This window comes from Phoenix dactylifera, chromosome 18, assembly GCF_009389715.1.
Source record: "Phoenix dactylifera cultivar Barhee BC4 chromosome 18, palm_55x_up_171113_PBpolish2nd_filt_p, whole genome shotgun sequence".
In the NCBI taxonomy this organism is placed as follows: Eukaryota; Viridiplantae; Streptophyta; class Magnoliopsida; order Arecales; family Arecaceae; genus Phoenix; species Phoenix dactylifera.
Genome location: NC_052409.1, coordinates 9,119,615 through 9,146,645, shown reverse-complemented (window position 1 = coordinate 9,146,645; position 27,031 = coordinate 9,119,615). Strand labels below are relative to the sequence as shown.

The 27,031-nt window shown below is 39.4% G+C and overlaps 2 protein-coding genes across 9 annotated transcripts; one reads left to right on the top strand and one right to left on the bottom strand.

The window, feature by feature from the left end:
* The first annotated feature begins 2,087 nt into the window (after positions 1-2,087).
* LOC103721186 (protein DETOXIFICATION 49) lies at positions 2,088-4,033 on the top strand. Its single transcript, XM_008811274.4, has one exon. The coding sequence runs from the start codon at positions 2,188-2,190 to the stop codon at positions 3,829-3,831; it is 1,644 nt and encodes a 547-aa protein (XP_008809496.2). The 5' UTR covers positions 2,088-2,187; the 3' UTR covers positions 3,832-4,033.
* A 9,444-nt stretch (positions 4,034-13,477) lies between these two features.
* On the bottom strand, positions 13,478-26,813 carry LOC103721180 (serine/arginine-rich splicing factor RS41-like). 8 transcript variants are annotated; one of them, XM_026810052.2, is made up of 7 exons: positions 26,667-26,813; positions 18,523-18,665; positions 17,010-17,122; positions 16,678-16,913; positions 14,799-15,065; positions 14,625-14,700; positions 13,478-13,744 (listed from the first exon to the last, which is right to left on the bottom strand). In XM_026810052.2, exons 2-6 carry the CDS (start codon positions 18,626-18,628, stop codon positions 14,673-14,675), a joined length of 750 nt encoding a protein of 249 aa, XP_026665853.1. In that variant the 5' UTR covers positions 18,629-18,665; positions 26,667-26,813; the 3' UTR covers positions 13,478-13,744; positions 14,625-14,672. The 8 variants fall into 8 exon arrangements, with proteins under 8 accessions (XP_026665853.1, XP_008809486.1, XP_026665852.1 ...); XM_008811264.4 differs by having other exon boundaries at positions 14,808-15,065; XM_026810051.2 differs by lacking the exon at positions 13,478-13,744 and adding an exon at positions 26,073-26,152 and having other exon boundaries at positions 14,366-14,700; positions 26,667-26,740.
* Between the last annotated feature and the right edge of the window lie 218 nt (positions 26,814-27,031).

Genomic DNA, 27,031 nt, shown 5'->3' with positions numbered 1-27,031 from the left:
TCGATGGAGGATCATCCAATGTCTAAGTCAGAATCGAAAGGCAATAGTATGAAAGGAAGAAAATTTCGGCGGAGCGAGGACTCTATGAAAAAAATTGTGTGCATATTACGTATCTCAAGTCCTTCGAGTTGTTCTTTGTCGTTATCTGGAGCTTGAGAAGTAGTCAAAATTTTATACTATAAGCAAGAGGAATGGTATTAAAGTCTGCTTTTTATGGATTGAGAGGAAAACAGCAAGCATGTCTTATGAGAGCCGGCACAGGAGGAGCTCTCGCTGTTTGACCTGGAACGCGTCCGACGGCAACCCCACTCCTTGGAAACTCCCCAGTTCCCTCAACTCCATCCCCGCTTCATTAGCTTTGAAAAATGGCAGCATTAAATGTTCACAACTTTACGATGCTTGAGCAATGACTTGATGTACTGCATGCATTCTGGTTTTGATTTCATTGACAGTGCTTGGAACTTCGTTTTACCATTAAAATAATTAAACCGAGATGACACTTTGTGTTACCTCTCCCATGAGCAGCGACAAAGAAGATGGATTTGTGGAGCAGAATAAGTGACGACTAAAGGAGTCAAAGTATTGCTTGTAACGTTACTGTTGATAACTTGCATTCTTGGAGTTTTTTTCTCTCTTTGTTTTTTTATCTCCTCCATTAATTCCACGCAGAGATCTCAAAGTCATCATTGGTGGAGCTCCATCATCGAAAAGCTTCGGTCTTTGTTAAGTTTATCTTTTTCTTCTTTTCTTTTTTTTTTCTTTTTTTTTTTTTTTAACTTAGGCGGCACCTCACAGTACATGAGTACGGAGACATCCAATAAAGTTAGAAAATAATATATCGCAAAGAGCCCTTGGCAGTTTTCCCTCCTGCATCCACAAAATGCCGCCTAAGTGATTGACCATGTAAGAGGTCATCCAATCTGCGGCCCCATTAGCCTTTCTATAAACATACCTAGCCAGGAAAGCTTCCCTATCTCTACTCATAGTCCAAATGTCTCAAAGTAGGGGATGATCCCACCCCAACACCCTCGGATCCTTCTGGATCCACCCTATAATAGTGGTCGAGTCGTCCTCCATAATAATGGAGCTAGTCTGCAACACTCGCCGCGCATATCGAAAGCCCTTCCATTCAGCCCTCAACTCAGCACTATGACCGATTGTTAAGTTTATCTTGAATTTCTCGATCAGCCTCCTCTTTGAAAGAGGGCTTGTGGTTGAATCATGTTACATCCGTATATACCTTTTTTTTTTGGTCTCTCTTTTCGAATCTCTTTATTCTTTTTCGGTTTCTTCCGGATCCGTTGTAACAATTCTCTGTCCATATTTAAAAACCTTAATATCATCTGATTTTAGGAAAATGGAATAAGTAATGAAGATCCAAGTATTCACATCAAATTAAAGTTAGATCTCCTAACGTTATGTTCCTCTCCTTCAAAAGGGAGGGTTGGTGGAAGAAAAAAAAGAAAAAAAAAATAATAAAAACAAATCACGCATGTACTCCAGGAAACATTAAATAATTTGGATGGGAGGGCGCACGCACACATGCAAAAACATCTGCTGAACATTTAATAACTTACACATGATACAGCGTTGTGCTAAATCTCATGAGAATATTGCTAGGTTGCACATGGACAAATTTCAGTTAGTTTTAGCGGCGGAAAACATCAGCTTATGTGCTTAATTCCTCCCTCCGTCGAAACATCTCGCAGAAAAATAATGAGAAAAAATATGGTCAATGAAAAAATAAAAAAAATACTCCTTATTTAGTTAGAATTTTAAAAAAATGATGAGAAAATGGCATAGAAGGAATAAGATTCTCAAAAAAAAACTTATGAAAGACATATGAAAAAGCTACTTTTTTTACCGGTTGGAAATTGAATTTTTTTTTTTTTCCAAAAGCATGCATCAAAATTTATGAGTAAATTTTTTTCTTCATAAAGTGTAATAAAATAAGTATATGCTCATAAGCTGCTACTCTGAGATGGACACTTTTCTATAATCAACTGAAGAAATTTTTTTTTTTTTTTAATGGACCAACGAGTTCTATATAAACTCCGTCCTCCCGTTCGCTTGGTACAAACGAGGAGGCGCGTAGGCTTCCTATACAAAACTCTAGACTCCGCTCGTCTTTGCGGGCGAAAACCCCAACAAAAGGCTCTCCAATTCCTTCCCGTGCACCAACCAAATATGTGCAACTCCAACGCCTTATCACCAAACTCCCAATGCGAGCACCACACCCTCCTCGCCCCCTTTGTCGACCAAAAGCACCCAAGCCCACCCCTTCTAAACCCAAGGCCTCCCGGCGAGCTCGCCCTCGCCTTGCTCGAGGCCAAGTCCCTACTCGCCTTGGCCCTCCCCATGGTTCTCAGCGGCCTCCTCTTCTACTCTCGATCCATGATTTCCATGCTGTTTTTAGGCCGCCTCGGCCGCCTCCCTCTCGCCGGCGGCACCCTCGCTATCGGCTTCGCCAACATCACCGGCTACTCTATCCTCTCGGGCCTTGCCACCGGCATGGAGCCCATCTGCAGCCAGGCCTTCGGGGCGAACAAGCGCTCGGCCCTCCTCCGCCTCGCCCTCCGCCGCACCGTCCTCCTCCTCCTCACCGCCTCCCTTCCAATCGCCGCCCTCTGGGCCGTCATGCACCGTCTCCTCCTCCTCTGCGGCCAAGACCCCGACATCGCCGCCGCCGCCCGCTCCTACATTCTCACCTCCCTCCCCGACCTCCTCCTCCAATCCTTCCTCCACCCCCTCCGCGTCTACCTCCGCGCCCAGTCCATCATCATCCCTCTCACCTACTGCGCCGCGATCGCTCTCCTCCTCCACATCCCCATCAACTACCTTCTTGTCTCCGTTCATCAACTCGGCATCCAAGGCGTCGCTCTGGCATCCGTCTCTGCCAACTTCAACCTCCTCATCCTCTTGGTTTCTTTCATCTACTTCTTCGGCATCCACAGCCCCACCAGTGGTGATGATGGTGAGCTGCATCTCACCAAACATGGCTTCGATGCCTGGAGATCTTTGATCGGCCTCGCGATACCGAGCTGCATTTCGGTCTGCCTCGAGTGGTGGTGGTACGAGATCATGATCCTCCTCTGCGGCCTCCTCCTCGACCCGAAATCCACCGTCGCCTCCATGGGCATCCTCATCCAGACCACCTCCCTCCTCTACATCTTCCCCTCATCCCTGAGCTACGGCGTGTCAACGCGCGTCGGCAACGAGCTCGGTGCAAACCGCCCCGACCGCGCGCGCCGGGCGGCGGCGGTCGGTCTCTCGTGCGGGGCGGCGTTAGGCTTGGCAGCGCTCGTCTTCGCGGTATCCGTGCGGAATGCGTGGGCGGCGATGTTTACGGATAGCAAGGGAATCGCGAAGTTGACGGCGGCGGTGCTGCCGATACTGGGGCTGTGCGAGCTCGGGAACTGCCCGCAGACGGTGGGGTGCGGGGTGCTGCGGGGGTGCGCGCGGCCGCGAGCGGCGGCGAATATAAACTTGGTCTCCTTCTACGGGTTCGGGATGCCGGTGGCGGTGGGGCTGGCGTTCTTCGGCGGTTTCGACTTCCGGGGGCTGTGGCTGGGGTTGCTGGCGGCGCAGGCGGCGTGCGTGGCGACCATGCTGTCGGTGGTGCGACGCACCGATTGGGATCTGCAGGCGGAGCGGGCGCAGCGGCTCACAAAAGGCGCTGTCGAGAGCGACGCTTTGGTAGTTAAAGTCATCGGCGACGGCAGCGATGAAAGCAATGGAAAGCAAGCAACAAAGACTGGAGTTATGGGTGGGGAGGGAAAGTCTCCTTTGATTGTTAGCATAAATATTGATGGATCCACTGTATTAACTTAACTTGGCGAACATTGGTTACTTTTCTTGGATTATTCTTGGGTGTTACTTTTTTCTTCTTAAACCCTAGTAAACTTCCTCCCTTCTTTACATGCTTTAGTGCTACGAGAGATGAGAACAGTTCAAACTGCAACACGGTTTTTGTATGAAAGTCTTCATAAATGTTGACAAATTAAAGTATATGAGACGATATATGTTCCCACTATTTAACTTCTGAAAAAAATGATTTGAGTCTTTGGCATTGGCTCATGCTAGGAGTGAATGCAGAATGCTGCAATTCCATTTCCTTGGTCAAATGTCCACCATGACCACGTATCATAAATTTCTCTACAAGTATTGGCTTGTGGACCCACCACCATTTCAACTGAACATGTAGTTGGGTCACATACTCAAACCCGAACCAAAACTATTCAAACTTGGAACATGTGGTCAGGCTAGATGAGATGACAAGAAAGAAGGGGGAAAAAAAAGTTATCTCGGTGAGATCTATAGTCCAAAACCTAGGCTCCTAGGGACAAAGGTTTAGATCTGGAGTTCCAGCTCCCCAACCTCACTCCCTTTCTTTGTTAAAGAATGCAAACCAGAAGTTGATACCAAGTTGGAGGGAAGAAAAGGCCATTGTATGAACTGGCTGAGATGGTCTTCCTTTGTGTGCGTGCGCGCGCGCGTATAAAGATCGAAAAATATGAAGGTGGATCCTAGGAGAGAGATTCTTCCAACACCTTTAATAACAAGCAGTTCGCCTGCTATTCTATTCATGCTTAGTTTTGAGTAAGCAGCAAATATGTCTGGTTGACCCATGACCCAACCTGGCCCGACTTGCTTAAAACTAATACGAGGACCCGTAGGGCCAAGTCGGTTCTAAAATTAAGCATGTTCTATTTTTCGAGTCGAGTCTGGATTTATTATGCCCGACCCAACCAGACCCGTTTAATTTTTGGGGCAATTTTAGGTTTCCTACCCTATGACCCGACCCGAACCTGGTACACCATTAGAGCCTGCAGGAGTGCTTAAGGGTCTCTAACTCTCTAGTGTATTATTGAATGGAATAAATTTATATTAAGACTTAGGTTGGTTACATTAAATAGGAATATTGTTTTTCTAAGAAAGAAGTTCACACTAATAAAGGCAAAATAGAGTATAACTTTACCATGTAGATAAAGATGGGTTAATGACGACTTCTTTGCAGCTATTGAACTTCGTCATGTGTCATTATCAAAACTATATTCCTTGTCCTATTCAATGTATGTTTTTTTAGTAGTATGTTTATAAAAGATAGTAGTAGATGCATTCCAACAAATTCAAGGGATACCACTGCTAAGTAAAAAGGATTAGCATAGATGCAATTCTTTTCTATTTGAAAAAAAATGTGTTGCATGTATGAACAAAAATTCTTTCTTGTGGCTAATAAGGTTAAGCCTAACATTATTAGATTAGTTTATAATGGCATCAATCCTTGATACTTCGGCACTTTCACTTGTATGGTTCTGCATAACCTGCTTTCGGTAGTTGTTACTTATTGCAAAAGAAACCAAGTACAGAGAATGACAAGTACAGAGATCCAATCCGAATCTGATCTAGACCCAACCTGAATGACCCATTGGGTCAAAAATTTTAGCTGTGGACTGAGTTGACCTGATTTCCTGTTGAGTTAGGTTTGTGTCCAATATTAAGATCCGAACAAGGAACCGGGTCGGGTCGAAATCACTTATGACCCAGTCCGACCCAACCCATTTGCATCCCTAAGTTTTGAGTTGTAGGTTTGTGCATTAAAAATATATACAATACAATGAAAGGGATCAATGCCAACATCATGCAGTTTGTTGGAGAATATGCATGTGCTGATCATTGGAGTGGAAATCGCTCGTTCCTATGTCAACATGCTTCATGCTTCCACCTTTTCTTGCGGCCAACTTGCACAATTTTATGTTGGAAAGAAATCTTGGGAGTATTTGATTAGTTTAATCCCTCATTTGGACTTGGCATGCCCCGAAAGCCATGTTGGATGAGAATTAAGAATGAGATATAGTGTTTTCGCATCTCTAAAGGTCAGGGTCATCTCTGGCAAAAAAAAAAAAAAAGGTCAGGGTCATCACTAGAATAGATCAATGCATTGGTGAGAAACTATTAGGAGTGGCTTTTCCTTTCATTAAGGTAGTCCATGACTTCCAAAGGTCCCTTCGCTGCCACTCATGCCCTATCTTGTTCAGTTGTTTGAAAGGTCAATCATGGTATTAATTGAAAAATCTCATATTAAAATCCACTAATTAGACTGTCAACATTTTTATCCACTCTTTTTTGGTGTATATTATATGCATTGCAGCTTCACCAGCCACCCTTAATTAATTTGCCTAATCATGCTTATAAAACATGTGGCCAGCTTCTTTTTTTTTTTTTTGTGAAAAAGGACATGAAGATGAAGTGGAGCCTGATCTCGGTGGTTGGATTCCTCTTACGTAGAAGCCAGAGATTCCATCTGTAATTCTCGGATAGTCGATCTCCAAATAATTGGATCTAAGCAATTATAACATGCATGGATTTTCCTTGTCTCCTTCTCTGATTTCAAAATAGTAATCATATTAAACCAATTGCAAGTCGCAGCATCCATTCTCCGAACTTCTAAAAATTTTATTTTCGGATAATATTTGTGTCACACCCCTCGCACGAGATCACGAGTCGGGAGTCGCGGCAACCACCGTATACTCATAGGAACTCTCTCTACAAGTATATAAGGCATCTTATCACGATATCATACAGCAAACAACAGAATAAATTTAAATAATTAACATTCAAATTCTAATTTAATTAACAAAATTAAAAGTTTTACAAAACTAATAATATTCCAAAATCTTGCATCAACTCTAAAATAAAATCTAGTCTAAATAAAGATATTAAAATTTTGTCTCTAATCGCTCTCCCATAATAAAACTCCGAATCGAGCTAATTTTTTGGATCTATAAAAACAACAAGAACCGTATAATAAGCTAGATAGCTCAGTAAACAATGAATACTTTAGCTAAATAAATTAAACAATAAATTAAATATTTATTTATATAAAATCAGCACATAAAATTCATCAATTTAAAACTAAATTAAGATTTGCAGCATTATCGAAATATTACGCATGTCAAATTTCATTTTTCTCAAAATCTAAAATATCGTTTATAAATCAATTTCATTCAAATCATCAAATTCAACTTGACAGCTAAGAACTATGGCCATATTAAAGTGCCACCACATCACCCCCAATGGTAAGGTATCAAAGTTCCGACGTACTGTGATAGCCCGATTAAGGCTTGGTTAGCCTGACCGGCCTGACCTGAGCTTTGGCCCATCCTAAGATTCCAAAAGAAGAAGAAGAAGAAGAAGAATTTCAGCATGTGCCGTGCACGTGGCTGGAGGAATGACTCCCGATCGTAGTCTTCTTCCTCTCCGGAAAGGTCGGACAGAATCCAACTCTAAACCGGATTTCGGTTGTGGCCAAGCTCTATTTAGACCCATCCCGGTCCCTCTTCCACTCATTGGAGATTGCAGTTGAGATCGGAGCCCACCACTAGAGATTTTACTCATTTTCCTCTCTGAACGTTGGTCGCCCATTGCGCCGTTGCCGTGGCCAAATGCCACCGAAAACCGGGGAAAGACCTAGTCTCCTTCGAGCCACTCCTCTCCTCTTCCTTCTGGACCGTTTAAGAACCTTAATTTCGGTCGGTGATCGCCGAATTTTTGAGTGGAAAGAAAGATGCTCTGCATCCCCTATTTTTTCAGCACTTCTTTTCCTTTTTTTGGCCATCGGCGTTGCCGTCTCCTGACATCGGACCACCGGTTAAGTCCCACGACCTCTCTACTCTCTTCCTCGACAGAGTCGTGACCGCCAATGAGTGGTCAACAGCCAAAATCTAGGGAAAAGCTTCAGTTCCCTTGTTTTTCGACCTCTTTCTTTGGATTTTCTCACCGGTTGTCCCCCACCTCCAACCACCGTCCTCTCCCTTCCTCCCCTGTTTTCCAAGAAAGAATAGAAGGAAGAAAGAAAGTAGAGAAGAGGAGGAGGAGAGAGAGAGGCCATCCCTCTCTTGTTTCTCTCTCTTATTTTCTTTTTCTTCCTTCTCTCATCTCCCTATTTCTCTCTCTAAGAAGACCTATGGATCCATGAACTGAGTCTTATCTTCCTATCCTATAGATCCGAGTTGACTCCTATAAAGGGCCTTGATCTGCCATAATGCTCGGGCAGCCAGTTAGACCGATCACCGAGCCTTTTAAGTGCCTATGAAACATAGTATTGATGAACCCTATTGAATGGCCTCGGCCTTAATCAAGTATGTGCCCCATGATTCATTGTCCGTGTTGCATAGACCTGATCTAACCGGGCCACCGTCATTCGGCCAACCATTTTGTTTTTCTTGTTATTTCAATACTAATAAAGTTATCGAATGAGAATTTATCTTACTCTTAAGATCTTTAAATAGTTTTAGCAGGTTTGGCTAGTCAAATTTGAAATTCTAAGATGAAAGATGTAAGTAACACCAACCCCTTATTAGTTTTCAAATTTTTGCTTATTTTTTGGTATTATAAAAACACAAAAATAGGATTAAATGTTGATGATATTATATTTTCTTAAAATCAAGGATCAAGCATATAATATTATGAAACTCATGATTTATTGCAAAATAATGGCTCCATAATTATTTTATCATCAAGCACTATTTATAAACTAGGAACCTCGTATTTATAAAATTTATATTTTGTTGTAAAAAGAATAATTTCATAATTACTCTACTGTTAAAGGTTTAATTATGGACTACAAACTCTTAAATAGTTTTTAGTAGTTTATTTATGTATGATTTAAGATAATATAATTTAGCAGTTTGTAAAACCTACACTTATACTCAATTAAATTAACGGCATTAGTGAATCCGTTTACCTCATATAAAAAGTCAAAATTGCCCCGGAGTGCTGTGTAAATTATAAAAAGCCCCTAAAATTAGGGGTAAATTATACTTATATCCAATAGTTTGAAAAATATATGTTTATCCTCCTGAGGTCTGTTTTTATCCAATACTTGAACCCATAATTTATTTCTGCTACAGGAAACTAACATCAAGAGTTTTATTGCATGAGCCAGCATATCTATGCTCCAAGCCAAGCTATGGAATCACAACTGATGCACCCTCCAAAAAGAAGAGTTCTCATGCACGTCTAATTTGGATACTTTGGATGATAAGCTACCAGAGCTGTTATAGCTCCATGTATAGATATAGAAATCCTCGTTCACAGCGACAATGTTAAAGATCACGTATACTGTATTGGATAAGTAGAACTCAAAATCAACAAATAATACACCAGCATCGCTGATCTCAATGATATGGTGAGTGGGAAAGCAAAAACAAAATCTGATCGGGAAGAACGGATGTTGGTCGGGAAGGTTTGGTGCGATCGCTCGAAAATTGAGACAGTTGAATTTTACTAAAATAGGATGCTTGTCATCGAATATCGATTGGGAAGAAAGCTTGTTGTTGGTCACTCGTCAGAAAAGGACACTCATGGTGGAGTGGCAAAGTGGGAATGAACCCCTAGCCATTTAATCTCAAAGAGAAAAAGACTTTTAAAGACATAATACTTCGAAGAGTTCCGAGCGTCCGAAAAATAAAAGAGGAGTCTTATTTTCTTATAGAGGTAATTTTAACTTTTAACAATAAATAAACAGTTTGACTAACGTTGCCAATTTAAATGGGTATAAGTATAGATTTTTATAAACTATTAGGTGTAAGTATAATAAATATAAACATCAGAAAGATTTTTGTAAGATTATTTTGGTTATTTTCCAAAAAAATTTCTTACATGGCATTTGGGTCCCATTAAAAGTTAATGGTGTGAATAACATCCTGTTAAGTTATGAGTTGATGTATTAGATAAAAATAAACATTAGAGGGATAAGCATAGGTTTTTCATACTATTGAGTGTAAGTATAATTTATTCCTAATCTCAGAAAAAAAAATTTCATTTACTCTTTTTTTTTCGATCTCCTACTCCAACTCTTACATCTAGACTGGTTAAATGGACTTGGCTTAATTTCTTATTAGTTGTGCTGGGTATTACAATTTGAGTCACAAATCATTGGGAAAACGTGATGAGTACGTGCACTGTTACATCATGGCATGATGGATAATGTGGCATTTGAGATATAAGAATGTAAAGATCAGTCGTAAAGTTTTACTTGACATAGCATGGATTAGCATTTTTTATGGCTTAAGGACCAATACAGGTTTTGAACCTCGGCCATGGCCTTCCAAGTTGAAGAGCATGCCATTGAAAACAGCTGAAACCAATAGCATAAATGAGCATCACAATTCATTTTTCGCACGGTATGTTATCTAACTAGCAGTGCATTACTAGTTAGATCTTCCATCTCCATCAAAATCTACCAAAACCATCCCACCTTTGGGCAGCCTCTTGAATGCCAAATGGTCCTGGCCGGCCCTCCCCAGCTAAAAACAACCACAAGCAAGCAATTGAATGTACCAAAAGCTCATTAAGTTGGTCCTAATGGCTAAGGCTAAGACCAATTAATTGGACAGATCGAATCACCATGACTTGGGACCATCCGACATTGCGAATCGCTTGGTTCAAATGGAGTCCTTGCTGGTGTTTTTGATTGCATCCCTGGTAGGGTCTTTCTTAAGCCACCGACCGTCTCCGCCGGAGCTGCATTCATTCGCTACTGGAAAGTTAGTTCTACTCGGCCAACAAAGACATGCATAATGCTATGCAATGGTGCGCAAGATGTACGATCGAGAGGGACGTAGTATCTAACATTCGCACCACATTATTATTTTTCACTCTCCATTAGCACCTAAAACAGTATCATCAAATGCCAGTCTTCATGAAATACCAAACAAAAGCCTAATGATAGGAACAGAAAATTTTGAGCCATAAAGAAGGTTCAATGGATCTTGACCTTTTCTTAGAATAATTGAGGCACTGCTTTTAACAACAAGATTCATGGAGGAACAAACGGAGGACACTATCCCGATCACCCATTGGTCACAAATTGAAATCAAAACGCAAGAAGCATGGATTAAACAAAGGTAACTACTCTTCTACTTAATAGAATTGGGTGGACCCCGGCTCTCCCCTTCAATCAAAAAGAAGGAAGCATTCTCCTAGGATGTGACCTTGAGAAGCCGTCAAAATTATATACTATAGCAAGAGGGGTAGTATTAAAAGTGCACCTGATAATCGCAAGCATGTCTTATGGGAGCCGGCACAGGACGAGCTCTCGCAATTTGACCAGGAACGTGTCCGGCGGCAGCCCCACGCCTTGAAGTTAAAGGACTCTCCCCACTTCTCCCAGCTCCAATTCATTAGCTTTGTAGTGCGGAAAGAGAACATTAAAACGCTTAGAACTTTCAATATCCCAGCAAGCACTTGGCGTATTATATTAGCAGTGGCCATCTTTCAGGTCTCTGCTCTTGAATTTCTTAACAGTGGTCGGTTCAAGCGATGACTTTTTTTTGTCGGAAAAAATCATAATATTGCATGCAAGATTTATGCTCGACGCTTTGCTTCCAAGGACTTTTTTTCCCCCTTTTCCTCCATTCCACGCATCATGGGCACGGGAATGATTTGTAGCTGGTTTGTTTTCTGAAAGGTCGCTGGGGAAGCACCGTTGATTGAGAAAGCTCACCATTTTTTCTTGAATGTTAAGTAAATGGTGATAGCATGTAGAAATTTGCTAGAGTTCAGAGATTGTTAGGCACAATGAATTTCTACTTAGCTTGCGCAATTTAACTACAGCTTTCATTTTTGTATGTTACCATTAAAATTGAGTACTGGAAAGTTGCATCCTCTGGAAGAGCAAGTAGTATGTGCAAGTAAAACTGAGACTCGAGAATCTCTTAAAGCTAGATTCTGCTAATAATTTGCGCACCTCAATCTAAGATTTGAAATGTAATTCCACAGGCATTGGACCTTCACCTACTTTACTAGTTTGCTAATCGAAAGAGAGAGAAATGATAAGCTCACATTAATTGAAATTCGATTTTGTTTTATAAAAAAAACCACCCAAAAAAATGGCAAGAAATCTAACACAACTCCCTTTTCGAATAAGATATTGCCACCATTTGTGAGCTAAATTTCAGGTCACTTATACTTCGAGGAATCCACCAAAAATTTCTTGCACTTAAATGCACTGATCAATTAAATATGATATCCCGATAAATCACCACCACTAAAAAATTATATTTTTCGTCTTCAGCTAGTCACACGCACCATTCTTGCCAAGTGGTGTTTAATTATATGAAAAAGACTACCATCAGATACTCCCTCTACAAAGAAACGACTTCAACGCACCAAGTGAAAAATGATATCATGGAACCACCCCCATGCATCTACTAAACGTACCTCTTGAATCATTCCCATGCATAACAAGAATCAAAAAGAACTCCTTTATCAGTAACTACTTCCATTTGATTGCTTGATGGGATCACAATCATCAATAACATGGTTTCTGAATTCATCACATGCATTGCGTACACCTACTAACACAATAACACGATTCTCCATAATCCAAATGAGAAAAGAAGATTTTGTACATATTCCACAGTTCGAAAGTAGCGGCAGCTTACGGTTGAATACAGATCACAATTTGTTTGATAAGCTTTGGCATCCCAAAAAAAAATAGGAATGTGAGGGGAACAGCCTCGAACTTATTTCTATAGCGGGTTAGGCATCCAACAGATCCATGCAAAGTGTGCCTTCCATGGTGAGCACCTATGCTTGGAAGACCAACAACCCAGAGGCCGAAGGCAAAATGAACCTGTCGAGCTTCAAGACCCCATCAGTAATTGAAACACAGGAATGGAGAAAATATGAACTTAGATGAGAGTTTGCCTTCTGGTTAGAGGCATGGAGATTGAGAGAGCACCCACCCAGAACCTTGGATGAAAGGCAGAAAATAGGCTACTGAGGTGGTAGCTCAGTGAAACTAAGCCATTACTTCCACCCGCATGGCCCGAGTTCGAAACGCGCAGACGTCGATTAAATTGTGAAGATCGAATGCTTCCTGATCAGACACGTAGGGTGGAAGGACTTATTGGTCAACTGATAGCTTCGGCAGTGCTAAGTGTGATGTACTCACATAGAGGGTTCATACCGATGCCCATAAGAATAACCGAGCCGGGCCCACAGATGGAAAGGGTACGAGTAAAAACGGCCGGCGTGCCCAACACACAGTCAAGTCTGCCCGCATCGAATATTCTCCCGATGGAATGGAAGCCCAGTGGGGACTGCTACGCGAGGGTGGGCTTGTCTCTTCCTCCCTCCTTCCTCTTTTCCTAAGAAAAAAAGAAGAAGAAGAAGAAGAGGAGGAGGAGGAGGAGGAGGAGAGAAGAAAAGAAAGGCGATTACACTAACATAGATGCTCATCATATTAAATCTTAGTTTCCTTGCAATCGAAAAATCATATTCCATTAATACATGCACCGAGGCAAAATGCAAGAACACCCAGGACCATCTGCCCTCTAGCACTCCAGAACAACAGAATGATTACTTATACGAAAGAGGTTGAATATGTGTCCCCTAAAGACTAGACAGTGAAACGTGCAACCAATTGCTAAGAAATTGGTCCTATGAATCTAAAAAATAGACAACATTGTGAATCAAAACAGTTGCTAATTTATTCCAACCGGGCGTATGCGTAAAGTTCTGTATCACCATGTCAATTCAAGTCACTAAACATGAAAATTCACAAAATTTTCGATGAGCAAGAGTGTAGCCAACTCCATTGGTTGTTCTGCTGTTCCTGGAAAATCTCAGTGGAGCAACGTTGATGTAAATGTTGCATGTGGCCAGAATTGGCAAGGAGAATTCGAGCATAAATTAAATCAGCAGAGCAGAATATGGGAATGATTTTAGAGATCCCCTACAACAGCAAAGCAAAGCAAAAAGTTACAACGATCAAGAATATTGAAGGGGCAAATGGAATAAAATAGTATAATCAAGATTTAAGGCCCAGCAAGGAGAGTGATTAGACCAAAGGTAGGTAGAGAGGCCAGGAAGACCTAAGATAACATAAATACATAATTGGAAAGCAGTACAGTGGATGTGCAAAAACTGACACTGATAATGCACTACCTGTAACAAGACCAAGTAATTACCAAATCAGAAGGTCTTATGCCTCACTTCATGGCCATGGTTTTTGCAATACTTTACCAAATAATCCAAAGTATTGTCAAACACTGAGAATGTGACTGGTAGATACGGGCATGGTAAATATGGCTATATGAAGAAACCAGGAATATGGGTATTACCGGCTCCCAAACAATTTGAGTTAGCAAGTAACCTCCAGAACAAATGGTAGCTTACATTCCTTCTAAAAGCAAACAAAGGATAGGTCCTCCAATAGTTGCTAGAGTTGCAACAAAATTCAATTTAATGAATTACTTCAGACAGGCTGCTTTAAGCCACATTCAAATCCTCAGTTAAAATATGTAATACTATTCAGAATTCGGAATTCCGCACAGAAATAGCTGCAAGACAATCATTAAATGGAAAAAAACCTTAAATTTGTCAAGAGCCAACAAGAGATAAACATTTTAAAAATTGATCCCACACCGTTCATTTTTTCTTCTTTGTCCAGCATGGATAGATAAGATAATTGTATACGCAAAACAACAAATCCATAGTGCAGCAAATTACATGATATAAAAGCCCTAAAACAAAAGGTCCTAGAAATTTGTCAGTTTGCTTCGGTAGAAGTAGCTGAAGGAAGATCTATGTCAAGCACACCATAAACAAATTACCTGTACCACAACCAGATAGAACAAAATCACATAGAACTGGAAATCATCTTACAATCTCTCCTGCCTGGGTGAGCGACTGCAAAACCAGTAACAAGTTGTGTAGAGCAATTAATAATAAAATACTTGGGAATAGCATACAGGATAGAAAGATGGCAATCAAAGAATGATGCTAACCTGCGGTACCTCTCATAATCGGGGCTTTCAGCTCTACCATAAGTAGGACTACCCCTTTGTTCAGGTTTGTTATATGGGCTGGGACCACGACCATAATCAGGGCTAGCCCTCTCCCTGCCTCTACCATAAGGACTGGCAGATCGCCCACGATCACTTCTCCTTTCTGGAGATCTGTTCCGACCTCTTCTATCAGGGCTGTACCCATTTCGTCTTTCATCATCATCACGAAGTGCATACTCGACTGAAATAACCCGATCCATCACCTTGCTACATATCCAATACAAAAGAGAACAGACAATCAAATCAGTGATACATAAGTTGTTTGCAAATTTCACCTTGAGAATGAAGGTTAACTGATTTGTTTAGATCAACCAAATGAAAAATGTATACTGTTCAAAGTTGATGCAAACAAAGGTGATCATCATTGACAACTCGAGCTACAGACCCAATTCTGATAATTTTTAATTGTAAAAGAATAAACATTTGCAGAGTAAGTCAAATATTTAACAGAAGGATCTATAAGCAATGGAGAAGTTGATAGATTAAGGTAGATAAATGTTCGTCCTACCATGCGCACCTGGAATACAGTATGCTTATCACAATACACCCCATAAAGATGTTAAAATTGGTGTTTGGAAGGAAAGTCCACAGGAACTACATGTAATTGTGGGCAATTGAAACAGGTGTCCATCACCACATTGGTGAATGTATTTTCGGGCATTTAGTGAAACAATCCATTAAAGCACACTATTTGTTATCAATATTAGCTGGCAATATCTGCAATTTGTTTAAGAATCTCCAATGTTGTGCTTCCTTATCTTCCCTCTGTTGTAACACAAACCCATTTTCCATAATGACTATTAGGGATAACCTCAAACTAATTAACTTTATAAAGTTGCTAGAAACAGTGATCTAAGCCCCCATTATATCCTTCAGTGGAACCAGCAGTATATAGCAAGATGCACCTCAATAGCATGGGCCATCACAAAACCTTCAAAACATGTTGTATTCGATGGACAACTTCCATGGTCTTTTAGCCTAAAAAATTTAGTTTTCTCAACAAAATATAAAGGGGCACCCCAGTGCATGAGGCTCCCGCCATTGTGGGGGGTCAGGGGAGGGACATACGTACACAACCTTACCCCCTGCATGTAAAGAGACTGTTTCAGTGTTTTAAATCCATGACCTCATGTCACAACGGAGCAACCTTATCATTGTGCTAAGCTCACCCTCTTCCTCATCAAAATATATATCCTGAAAAATCATCATTATTAACAGCTTCAAAATACAGCTGACAAGAAAAGAAACTAGAGAACTCAGGCTGTTACCATGAGCCTAAGTTGCCAAGTTCACTGTCAAGCTTCAGAGGAACCACAATCAGGATAGAAACATCAAAATGATGAACTAAGCATCTTATAGCAGTGATTTTAGAATATGGGATCCTAGGAAAAAGATAAATCTGCATATGATAGTCATCACAAGTTATGAAAAAAAGTTTGTACATGTTTGCCAACATACGACTTACAAGCTAGCAAACAATAACTGAAAAGTTGACCTCAAATATAACATGGATAAATATTAATACAAATTTAGGACTTTTGAGACTTTCAGCTTGGGCTTTTGGAATGCTAAGAATCTTCAATGTCAAAACTTGTATTCACATGAACCATTAATTGCAAAAGATTAGTGTTGATTTAATAAAGTTGTGAGAAGATGGAATTTGATAATTAAACAAAAGGAGTTCCATGAGGCAATAGGAAAAATTGCAGAAAGAAGTTACTCAGAAACAGCAGTCAAAATTTAATTATAAAAAAGAAAAAAAAATGTATTAAAGATTTGTGCAATATACAAAAAATGAACTTGCATGTAAGGGTGTGACCTCATGTTGGTAGCATCCAATGCTTTGGTGGCATCCTCCTGTGACTCAAACTGGATGAAGGCAAAGTTTCTTCTAATCCTAATATTCAAAATTTTTCCATATGGTTCAAAATGCCGCTCCAAATCTCTCATCCTGGTATTGATTGGATCAAAATTTATGACAAACAAGGTCTTTGTTGGCTTCATATTGGTTGGAGATCTTCTTGAACTGCCAGACCGCCTGCCACCACGCTCTTGCTGAAAATCCAATTTTGGGATATTCAATGAGAAATATAGAAGACAAATTGTTCGGTGTATCACTTATCCACTGACCAGCAATGCAAAGTCATGTACCTTTGTCCACTCAACACGTAGCCGTCGCCCTTGCCTACCAAATTCAATCCGGTCAAGTGCTCGAATTGCATCCTCCGCATCACGTTCATCATCCATGTAGATAAATGCGAATCCTGCAAAAGTACATGCCAAATCCAAGAATTAAATTATTAACTTAATAAGAAATCTAGGTCAATAAGCCCCTCATATAACGAAACCTTCATAAGAGAGCTGAGGCCTGTGGCTCCAATGAAATATTCAAAAGACTCTGCAAAGATATTTACATAACTTCGGCCCATCTCTATGAATGTTAGAAACTAGTGGACGAGAAAATCAAGAACAGACCTCATGTGTAGAACTAAATGATGTCATGGTATAATAATCCAAAAGTAGGTCTCTCGTGGTAGGCCATCGAACAGATTATGCGTTCTCGACCTATTCTCCAACCTGGCCGCAAGATCGGCATGGGAAACATGAGCAGATTGGGACAGTGGGCAAAGTTCATGGAAAATGAAAGGCAATGGTCTCTTGGGGAAATGTTTCCAGGTGGACAGATGCCACAGTGAATGGTGGAACAGATCAGCTCCTGGAAATACACAAGAAGATGACACTCGGGCTCAGGCAGGAAAGGTGTTGCACAGCCCATCAGCCAGGAAGAGCATGGATGCTCCAATACATTCCTGCGCCAAAGAAATTGTTGAGTGCGGGGGGCTAATCTTACAAAAAATATATAAATAATGTTCATCCTGATTCCCAATTCTCCTGTAAAACTCAATAAAAAGGTCCCGCGTGAATATGTCATGCCGTCTGGAAATGGTTGCAACATAGCAACTGAGAGCTGATGCAGTTGTAGCATGTCAACTTTGAAAAAGGGAGGACTCCTGCTTGAGAAATGGCATCAATAGTAGGGTGCACCCACATATTATTGCTCTGACATAGATTATGGTCCCTAAATTGCAATCTACTGAGGGCCATTACATAGATTGAACATAATTGATGATTTTCAGTAAATATATGCCCATTAGCATGGACAGAATTAGTTTAGTTTTACATCTGTAATGCAACTTGAACTTATTATAGTAGGATACAAGGATTTTCATTCAATTAAGAATCATATACAGGCATGCTCATATTGTAATATCTAGCATGAGATTATGCATATAAATATGGAGCTGTAACTATGTACACTACAACCAGAAAGGAAAAATAAAGAAATAGCAATATTCTCTTCATACACTTTTCCAACTGCAGGTGTTGAAGCCACTCAGGTCTGCAGCCATTTGTCAAAAGGAGAGCAATACTAAGAATTAAATCATGATTCAATATTAGCATCCAGGAATAATTCTTCAGTTTCAAATGTAACTTCCACAGAATATTCACAAATTGGCGCATTCAATCAAAAATAAACAAATGTTACAAGAACTGAAGGAAACAAATATATTAACTTGTAATACATCAGCTAACAATCCTAAGGGTCAAAAAAAACTTCTTAGAACAATGAATTGACACTTGCTTACAAATGGATAAAGACTACCTGACTTCATATCAACCCTATCAACCCTCCCGTATCTGCTGAAAAGTCGCTCAAGGTCAGATTGGCGAGCATCATACTCAAAGTTGCCACAGAAAATGGGCCTCATTTTGGTTAAATAAGTTGACAGCAAGATCTCCTTGAATCTGGAAGGAAGACAAATACAAATGATTTGGAGCAAAAAACATTAAAAGGGGAAACTAAACATGAGAAAAATTCATAAATCAGAGGACATGTTGGAGAGTCATAAATCTTTGATAAGATTGCTAAGATTCTTAATATAACCTTATAGAATGAAAAGGAAAAAAACACTGCATGGAACTTTGTGTAGATTAATGGAGAATATATTAATGTACAATGATGATGAACTGCAAGGAGCATAATAATGTGCAGCCCAAGAAACAAGTGCAGCTGTGTAAAAATGGGCCATTTCCTTCTCCCAAGTACATAAATTGGTGAAGGAACTAAAACAAAGCAAATAAAGTTCCTTCGACACTATCCGAAAGTAACAAAATGACTCATAATAAAAGCTTGCCAACTTTACAATCTACTCAACACTATCTATTAATTCAAAGTATTGTTTTTAGGTTCCATCATAGAAGAGTGAAATCAGTGAAGAAAGTCATATTGGTTGGGCCAACTAAAGTTGCGCTAAAGAGATTTCAGTCTTTTAAGTCTTCAGTCATATACAGGAAAAAATGAAATATTTTAGTGGAAAGATACTGCACAAATTATTCAAGATTATTACGTGGAGATTCTATGCTGTTTCCTGCAAATCTTATGCAAAACAGAAGGCATGTAAATAATGCAAACATGCAATCAAGGGCCCTAAGTTGTATGCTTCACATTATTCTAGGTGGGCATACGATGGATTTAAATGAAGACAAAGGCTAGCTGCAGGAATCTCACCAACCCAAGCTTAGGTCAATAATATCACCAATCATCCAGGCCCAGCTTGAGGCCATGGGTCTACCAATCCCAACCATCAACAAGGCCGCCCAGGCCAGCTACTTAAGCTGAGGCCTGAGCCTACTTCATGACCAAACTGCTGATGCATTCAACCAGAAACAACATGACTTGTGAAACTGAAAACTCTTGCAGCAGACAATTGCCATAGGATGGTGGACAAGGGACCTAATAACAATTAGGTAGAAGGCAAGGCTTAGGCGGATGCCTTGACAGATTGTGACAAAATATTAAAATAATTAATTATTATTTATAAAGTATAAAAAAAATTAGAGTCAGAGACATATTAGAAGAAATTTAAGGGAAATCTCAACTTATAGAAGTCCTTATATTTATCTAAGAACTTACTTTAGTGTAGGATGATATTTAAGTAATAAAATTACAAACTTTCCTCAAATTGTATGATGATGTTAATTACTTATCCAAAGAAAGCAAGCTTAATGGTTCACTTTTGTAGTTAAAATAAACAATCTATCATATAATAATTGCTCGCTGCAAAGTTACAAACAAATAATGGAAAGCAAAACTTTTAAGTATAACAAAAATCTTGAGCACCAATTGTTAAAGTAGGACAATTATAATACATTAGCCAACTAATAGCCTGATTCGCTTGGTTTAAAACCACATCCCCACAAAAAGTAGTCCAAACCTGGCCAATATGGACTTACTAAGCTAGGTAGGTCACTTAGGCACCATCTTGGCAGCTGGTCCACATATGGGGCCTGCTTAAGCAGTTAGGAACTATAAAGACAGCCAGTTGACCACCGAAAATCTAATCCTAGGTGACCACTTTGATGATTTAGGTGTGTGCTTTTTAAAAAACAATGGAACTCACAGTGTTGTATTATTTATTTGGGGTGGTTCCTGTACAAGGCAGGAACAATAGGGTTACAGGTAAAGCTATGACAGATCTCCCTTTGTTTCAGTCTTATGATAACTAAGGCAAAACACCACTTAATAAATTATGCATGATAAAGATAGTCAAGTATGGTGGTATGAGTAAATATTCCCCAAAAAAAGAAATGAGTATACACTTTCACATGTATTTGAGAACCTATTTAAGTAATAGTATAACATGTTTACCAAAAAAATAACAATATCCCCTACATATTATGTTCAATTTTTCAAGTACAGAAAACAATCTAAGAACTATCAATTGAAGAGGACAGAGAGGAGAAAAACATGTGGTCACCAGCATAAGAACAGACTCCTCGTGTAGACTGCCTAGACCAATACATCATACCTGCTGCATATTCAACAGCCCAGTGCATTGCAGTCGCTAGACAGCATCTGCATATAGGGTGCATATGCAGCCATGCAGGATACATTTGAAAACAGCGCCGAGAATGGGTCTAAGAATACCACGTCCTTATAGTTAGAAGGTGTTTCCTGCTTATCAACTTGTTAAGACTAGAGAAGAGTAAAGCTGTACCAGGTACCTTCCATCAAGGATTTAATGTTCATCAAAATTTATGAATGATAATTGGACGCCTGTCACATAACTGATTTTCTAGGATCTCAAATGCCAACAGTTTCCACACAAACATTCGAACATGGACGAGCCATGGTCCTTTGTTCCTTTAGGACAAAATTTATCAGATTAACACATCAACAGCCAATCTTTTAGTTTGCTAAGCATAAACTTTTACCCGATTCCTTTAGTTAACTAGAGTAGGACACATCAAGTCAATATTTACCTAGAAGTATCTAGTTCATAGATGTTTCAAAAAAAGAAAAAACAATGGAACTATTGAACAACAAATGAGTAACTGAAGAAGTACAAACACACATCATTTAATAATACTGGCGAATGTTCACATGCATGCGTACATGGTGATCCAAACAAAAATTTTAAAAAATTTCATCATTTTGTGAAGAATTTTTTGAGTAAAGAATTTAACTGCCTTTAACTTGTTGAAATTAGTAAAACGAATAATAAAGTAAAAAGGAGTAGCCATTTCTTTTATTCATTATCATTTTCCTTCCTTTTTCTCTATGACAACAGAGATGGCCAAAGTAAAACAGCCTCTTGCAAAGGGCGTCTCATGCAGACAACCAATACATCGCAAGCCAGAATTTTTTCCCAAGTCCTGAGGACAATTTCCTTTCCAAATCATATTTGTTTCATTAACCCTCCCAGAATTGGCTGCTAAATCAGCTCCTTGATAAGTTTCCTCATAAATATTCCTAGATATAACCTTCTCAAAATGCAATCAATATCTACTATAATCTTCAATTATTGATGATATGTACCAGAGCTCCTGTTGACTGAACTTGGCAAACAGACGAGAGATTGGCAGTTACTCTTGATGAGGCGCAATCGCTTGTGCCATCCTCAATGCTTTCTAACTGTGCATATTTTAGCAACAATCTACACTCCTTGGTTCGAAAAGCATAGGTGCTGACAAATAGTGGTTAGCCTTTTTGGTCTCTAGACTCTCTACAAACAAACCAGTACTCATATGGTCTCTCAATGATGACTTGGGTTGACAGTCTGTGGACATCTAAACAAAAAATTTTCTTAGTATTCATCATGAATAAGAAGTTAAAACTAAAAAAGGGAAAACAGACAAAAAATAACAATGTGTCTTCTACTAAATCGATAAAATTTGAAGGTTGATTACTAATCATGGTCTGAAGGCCAAAGCTTTGATCACTTGGCTAACAGCAAGATTCTTTATTTACTAATTATTTTAGTTAGGCTATCGCAAGACTGCTCAACACAACACATCCTTGCCAGAAGACCAAGCAGCTGGCATGGTGAGCCCCAATGGGATCAACGGACTGAGAGATTGCACCTAAGTGACACTATGTGGCTCATGATATTGCACAAAAAGCATACTCAGTTGTATTCTACCACCACCACATTTGCTCCAACACAGGCCCACTAACCACAACAAAGTTTATTAAAATATTCGGATCATTCCCATTGAAGAAGGAAACTTTTCAACTTTGATGAGTTGTAAGTCAATATTGGGTTGAATTGGCATAGACCATGAGAACATAACATACAAATGACTCAACCATGCAAAGAACATTTGCTATATGACATGCAATAACACCATCATTGGGATGGACATTAGAAGTAACAACTTTGCAAAAAACCTTATTATCGCTTTTGCAAGAGCTTTTTTCTCAAAAAAAAAAAAAAAAAGTAACAATGAGATAACCACAACACAGTTCCTTGAAAGATAGTGAAACTTCAAGCTGAGAACTATTTTGGAAAATTGGGAAATCATGATACAAGCTGTTTCTACCATACAATTTAGCTATGTCATATTTGGATTAAATAACCCAGCATCCTTTGTTAGGAACAAAAAATTAAAAAAAAAAAAATCCCATGGATTCTTTCAGTTTAGATAAGTTGAGTTCCTATTAACAACATCAAGCTTGGGCATCATGAGATCTTCAACCATCAATTATCTAATAGAAGCTGGAGACAAAGCATTCTTATTACTCAAGCAAAAGATAAAGAGAACAACACAAAGTAGACTGAAAACTATGGATCGATATAATTCCAAGGAAAGAGAGATCACTGTTTGTTCATTGCTTCAGCTAAGGATCTGTTAGATCCTTTTCCCCTCCATGTAATATAAGGTTTGACTATAGCTGGACTTATCCCTTGCCACTGCCCATTTCCATCATCAGCCCAAGGAGATCAATTTCTCCAATCCACTAAGCCAGAAGGTAGCCTTGTCCTAAGCCCAGCCGGCTCCTTTTCTCTTATTTGCCAAGTTTAATATTCTTCAGAGAAGAGTGAAGCATGAAGAACAGGGTGGGATGGGAAAAATGATAGATGGGCGACTACTCATTAAGGTTTGAATATGTGTTTGCCACGAAGCACTCTATGGCAAATGAGGGAATATTATGATATAATTGGGACATATAGCTTGAGTAGTTATAATGGCTAAGATTAATTTCATAAGATTATAAGGTCCACTATCTCTGGACAGAAACTTATTATAATATAGATATACAACAGCTAACTTTTAAAGCTAGGCACACAACATATATTATATGGAAGAGTCCCATAATCCCAACAACTTTTGTTTTTTTAGCACTATATATTGCGCTCCCAAAATCTGATTACGGGCAAAAAAATGTCATCAAGGGAAGGCAAGCAGAAAACTTCAAGAAGTAGCAGCAAATAAAAATTGCTAGTTATTAATTATTGAGACGAAGGCAAAACTGCAATTGTTCACCTCCAACATCTTTTAACATAGGCAATAGCTTCTACCCTTTTTTAGCCTCAACATAAATGCTCCAGATTTTCCTATTAAATAGTCAAAAAATGAAGGAGAGAGCCAATTGGCAAGATGTCCATGTTGTTGTTCCAATAACAAAACTTTACTAATATCTAACAGCTTAATAGCTGAAATATTTGCAGCTGCCCTGATATCTTGCTCTTGCCCCTGCCCACACACCCTCATACATTCAACTCCATCTGTAGAATAAATGCTCTACGCTGAAAAACTGTTTTTATCAAAATCAAACTTAGTTTAGTAGAGATGTACCACTAATATTATATCATTCTTTTGAATATCTATAATATATTCCTTTCTTTAATATGAAATGACCAAATTAGCTTACTTTTATTTATTCATAATATGTAGTTCCTAGGAACTTATATACCTTAAATTCTTAGCAACATTTTTTTAGCATTTCAATTTTTGCTTCCAATTCAGGTAACAAAGCCATGCTGCCCTCCACATTTTATAGTTTAATGCACACCAAAAGCAATGCTCCCTCAAATCTATTATCCAGTCAACCACATAACATCGATTAGAATAATTGAGGTGGCCCATAATTCCAAAATATAAATGATCAATCAGGAGTTATTGTTTTATTCAGCGATATGAAATATATCTTCTCAAAATTTCTATAGGTTAACATGGAAAAAAGTAATAATATTTAACCCTATAACTATCAATTGAACTTACAGGCCCAGACCAATCACAGGCTCTTCTTGGACCCAGGATGAAGCTAGAAAAATGTTAGGGCATGGGACAAAAGAAAAACCTATGACAAATTTTACATCAGTAATAGGTCTCATAGAAACATAATCAACCAAAAGACACTATTCAGTATGGCATGAGTGCAGATCCAACACTATTGAAAACGATATTCTTACCTTGTATGTATGCATAGTGTGGACTTAACAATGGATGGCTAGGGAACAGCATGAAATGGAAACCCTTGAGAAATTTTACTTCAGTCCTAGGTTTGGTAGAAGGTAACCAACCATATGGCACAATTCTGAAGGGCAATAGTGTGGATTCAAGCCCATTTATGACAACATTATCATCCTGTGTATGCATGCACATTAGCATGCATGTACATATGTTGCACTCAAGTTCACAATGATACAATTTGGTGGGATACAAGTGTAAGACATGCCAACCCAACTCAACAATAAATCAGCATAGTTACCCTATATATACTTCTACATATTCTGATACAACTTATTGGGATTTTCTAGAGTAATGTCAAAGTAGATGCCATATAACAGATAAGGTATTAATAAGATATAAATTATACATAAGGGTTCAGTCCAAAGCCTCTACTGAATACCCTTATCTAGGTCTAAATTCCCTGCAGCTCTTCACACCAGCAAGCTACCTCCCAACACCAAGCCATCTCTCATTGTGCAGACCCACTTTCACTATTGTCATGAACACCAGCCTAAGAACCTGAATAGGCTTCCCCGGCTAGATTAGAGTAATAGCATAGCCCATTTGAGACATCAATCCTACCTTTTTTGCACTTCTTTTTTTATCCTCAGCAGCATGGGAGGTTTGGGGGTTGTGCAAGTCAATTCCAGGCAGCAGTGAGAACACAATCAACGGGCAGAAAAGAATCCATCAACATAGCAATTCTGCCTAGATCGCAGCCTGGGGCAGATCACCTGAACTCACCTAGGTTTTTCATAATATTACCTACTTTGGAACAGAATCCAATCCAAACCTGAGAAGCGTCCAGTATGTACTTGTATTCTTACACCTGGACCCGATCCATTGACACTATGTATTGTAAGGTCTTACTAACCCAAACTTAAACCAGACCTAAATAATAGGCAGATGCAAAACCAGGTGTTAGTACCAGATTTTAGATAGCCAAGACTGGTGAAATGCAATACCACCTCCAACCTGACCCTTACCAAGGCCTATAACATATATAATTCTAGGATGAGGTTCCTTCTTCTCAAGAACAGATTAATTAATCTCAAGTTTGGCAAGCAATAAAGTTATACTAACCCCTGGCTTGTACATACACTCAAACCTCCATGACTGGATCTCATGTGAGATCTGCCAATAAATCAAGGGCCAACAAGGAAACCAGTCAAGTTCATGGGGCAAGGGGCAGCTAGCCTTGCCCCTATCCTTGGATAAACATATGCATCTGGACGATAGGTTCCAAAAATCCCTAGGTTCAAGAAATTCCACCTCTATAATTTCTATAAAAATTATATCAAGTATCCAGCATCACTAAAAGGAGAAAAAGGTATCCAACATCATTATGAACATGAAGCACGAGGAATTAAGGTTCCCTCGTCTTAGGAGGAAAAAAAATAATATTGAATGGGTTACCTGCGAGGCTAACACTCAAGCTGAACTCATGTTCAGTCGCACCCATCAATAAATCGAAAAATCCAACGGTAAAATACAACCTATGACAAGAGATTGAGACATCAGACATACAACGTCGGATTTTAAGCAGACTCCTGCAGGCACGCAGAGATTTTAACACATAATGAAGTAAAGCATTCAATCCCTGGCTATCTTGCAAAATAAACAAAACAACATCAAATATGCAACAAAACATATCTAGTGCCCTATTCTGTATTAAACGGAAGATCTCATCCAAATCCAATCACCAACAGACATCTCAAAAAAAAAAAAATCCTACATTAAAGAATTCAGTGAAGACCGAACAACAAAGAAGATAAAAATATCTAGATAAACTAACAGATCCAAACAGATCCATACCATACTCCTGAAAGAAACGAATCTTAGATCAAGCAAAGAAAAAAATTCCCGAGCCATTTCAAAAAGAACCAAAATGTTATCAGAATTTTTCAACAAGAGAACCAATTACCGATCGAAAGCAGCAAAAATTTAATAACGAGGGATCAAGTCACAGAGATCAAGAATCCGCGAGAGGGATTCGATCGGATCTCTCACCTTATGACCGGTGAGAGAAGAACCGAGGAAGAAACCCTAGAACCCGATGCGCCGGAAGACGAGAGAACAAGGACGGGACGGGCTTGTCCGAGGACACTCGGCTTGTTTAAAGATATCTCTATAACCAATTATGATGTGACACGTAGGTAGATCACGGTTTTAGCGTGAGAGCTCGGGTCGCATGGGAAGCAGATAAGCCATTGTCTTCGGCGACAACGAAAATTGAAAGGGACCAAGACTAGCCTTGAAAGTTGAAAATGAGACATGCCCAAGTTGACTTTGGCTGGAAATAGCTACGGTTGGATCTGGGTTTGATGCAGGCCACCTCCAATCCATAGACCATCTACCTATTCCCCCACACACCC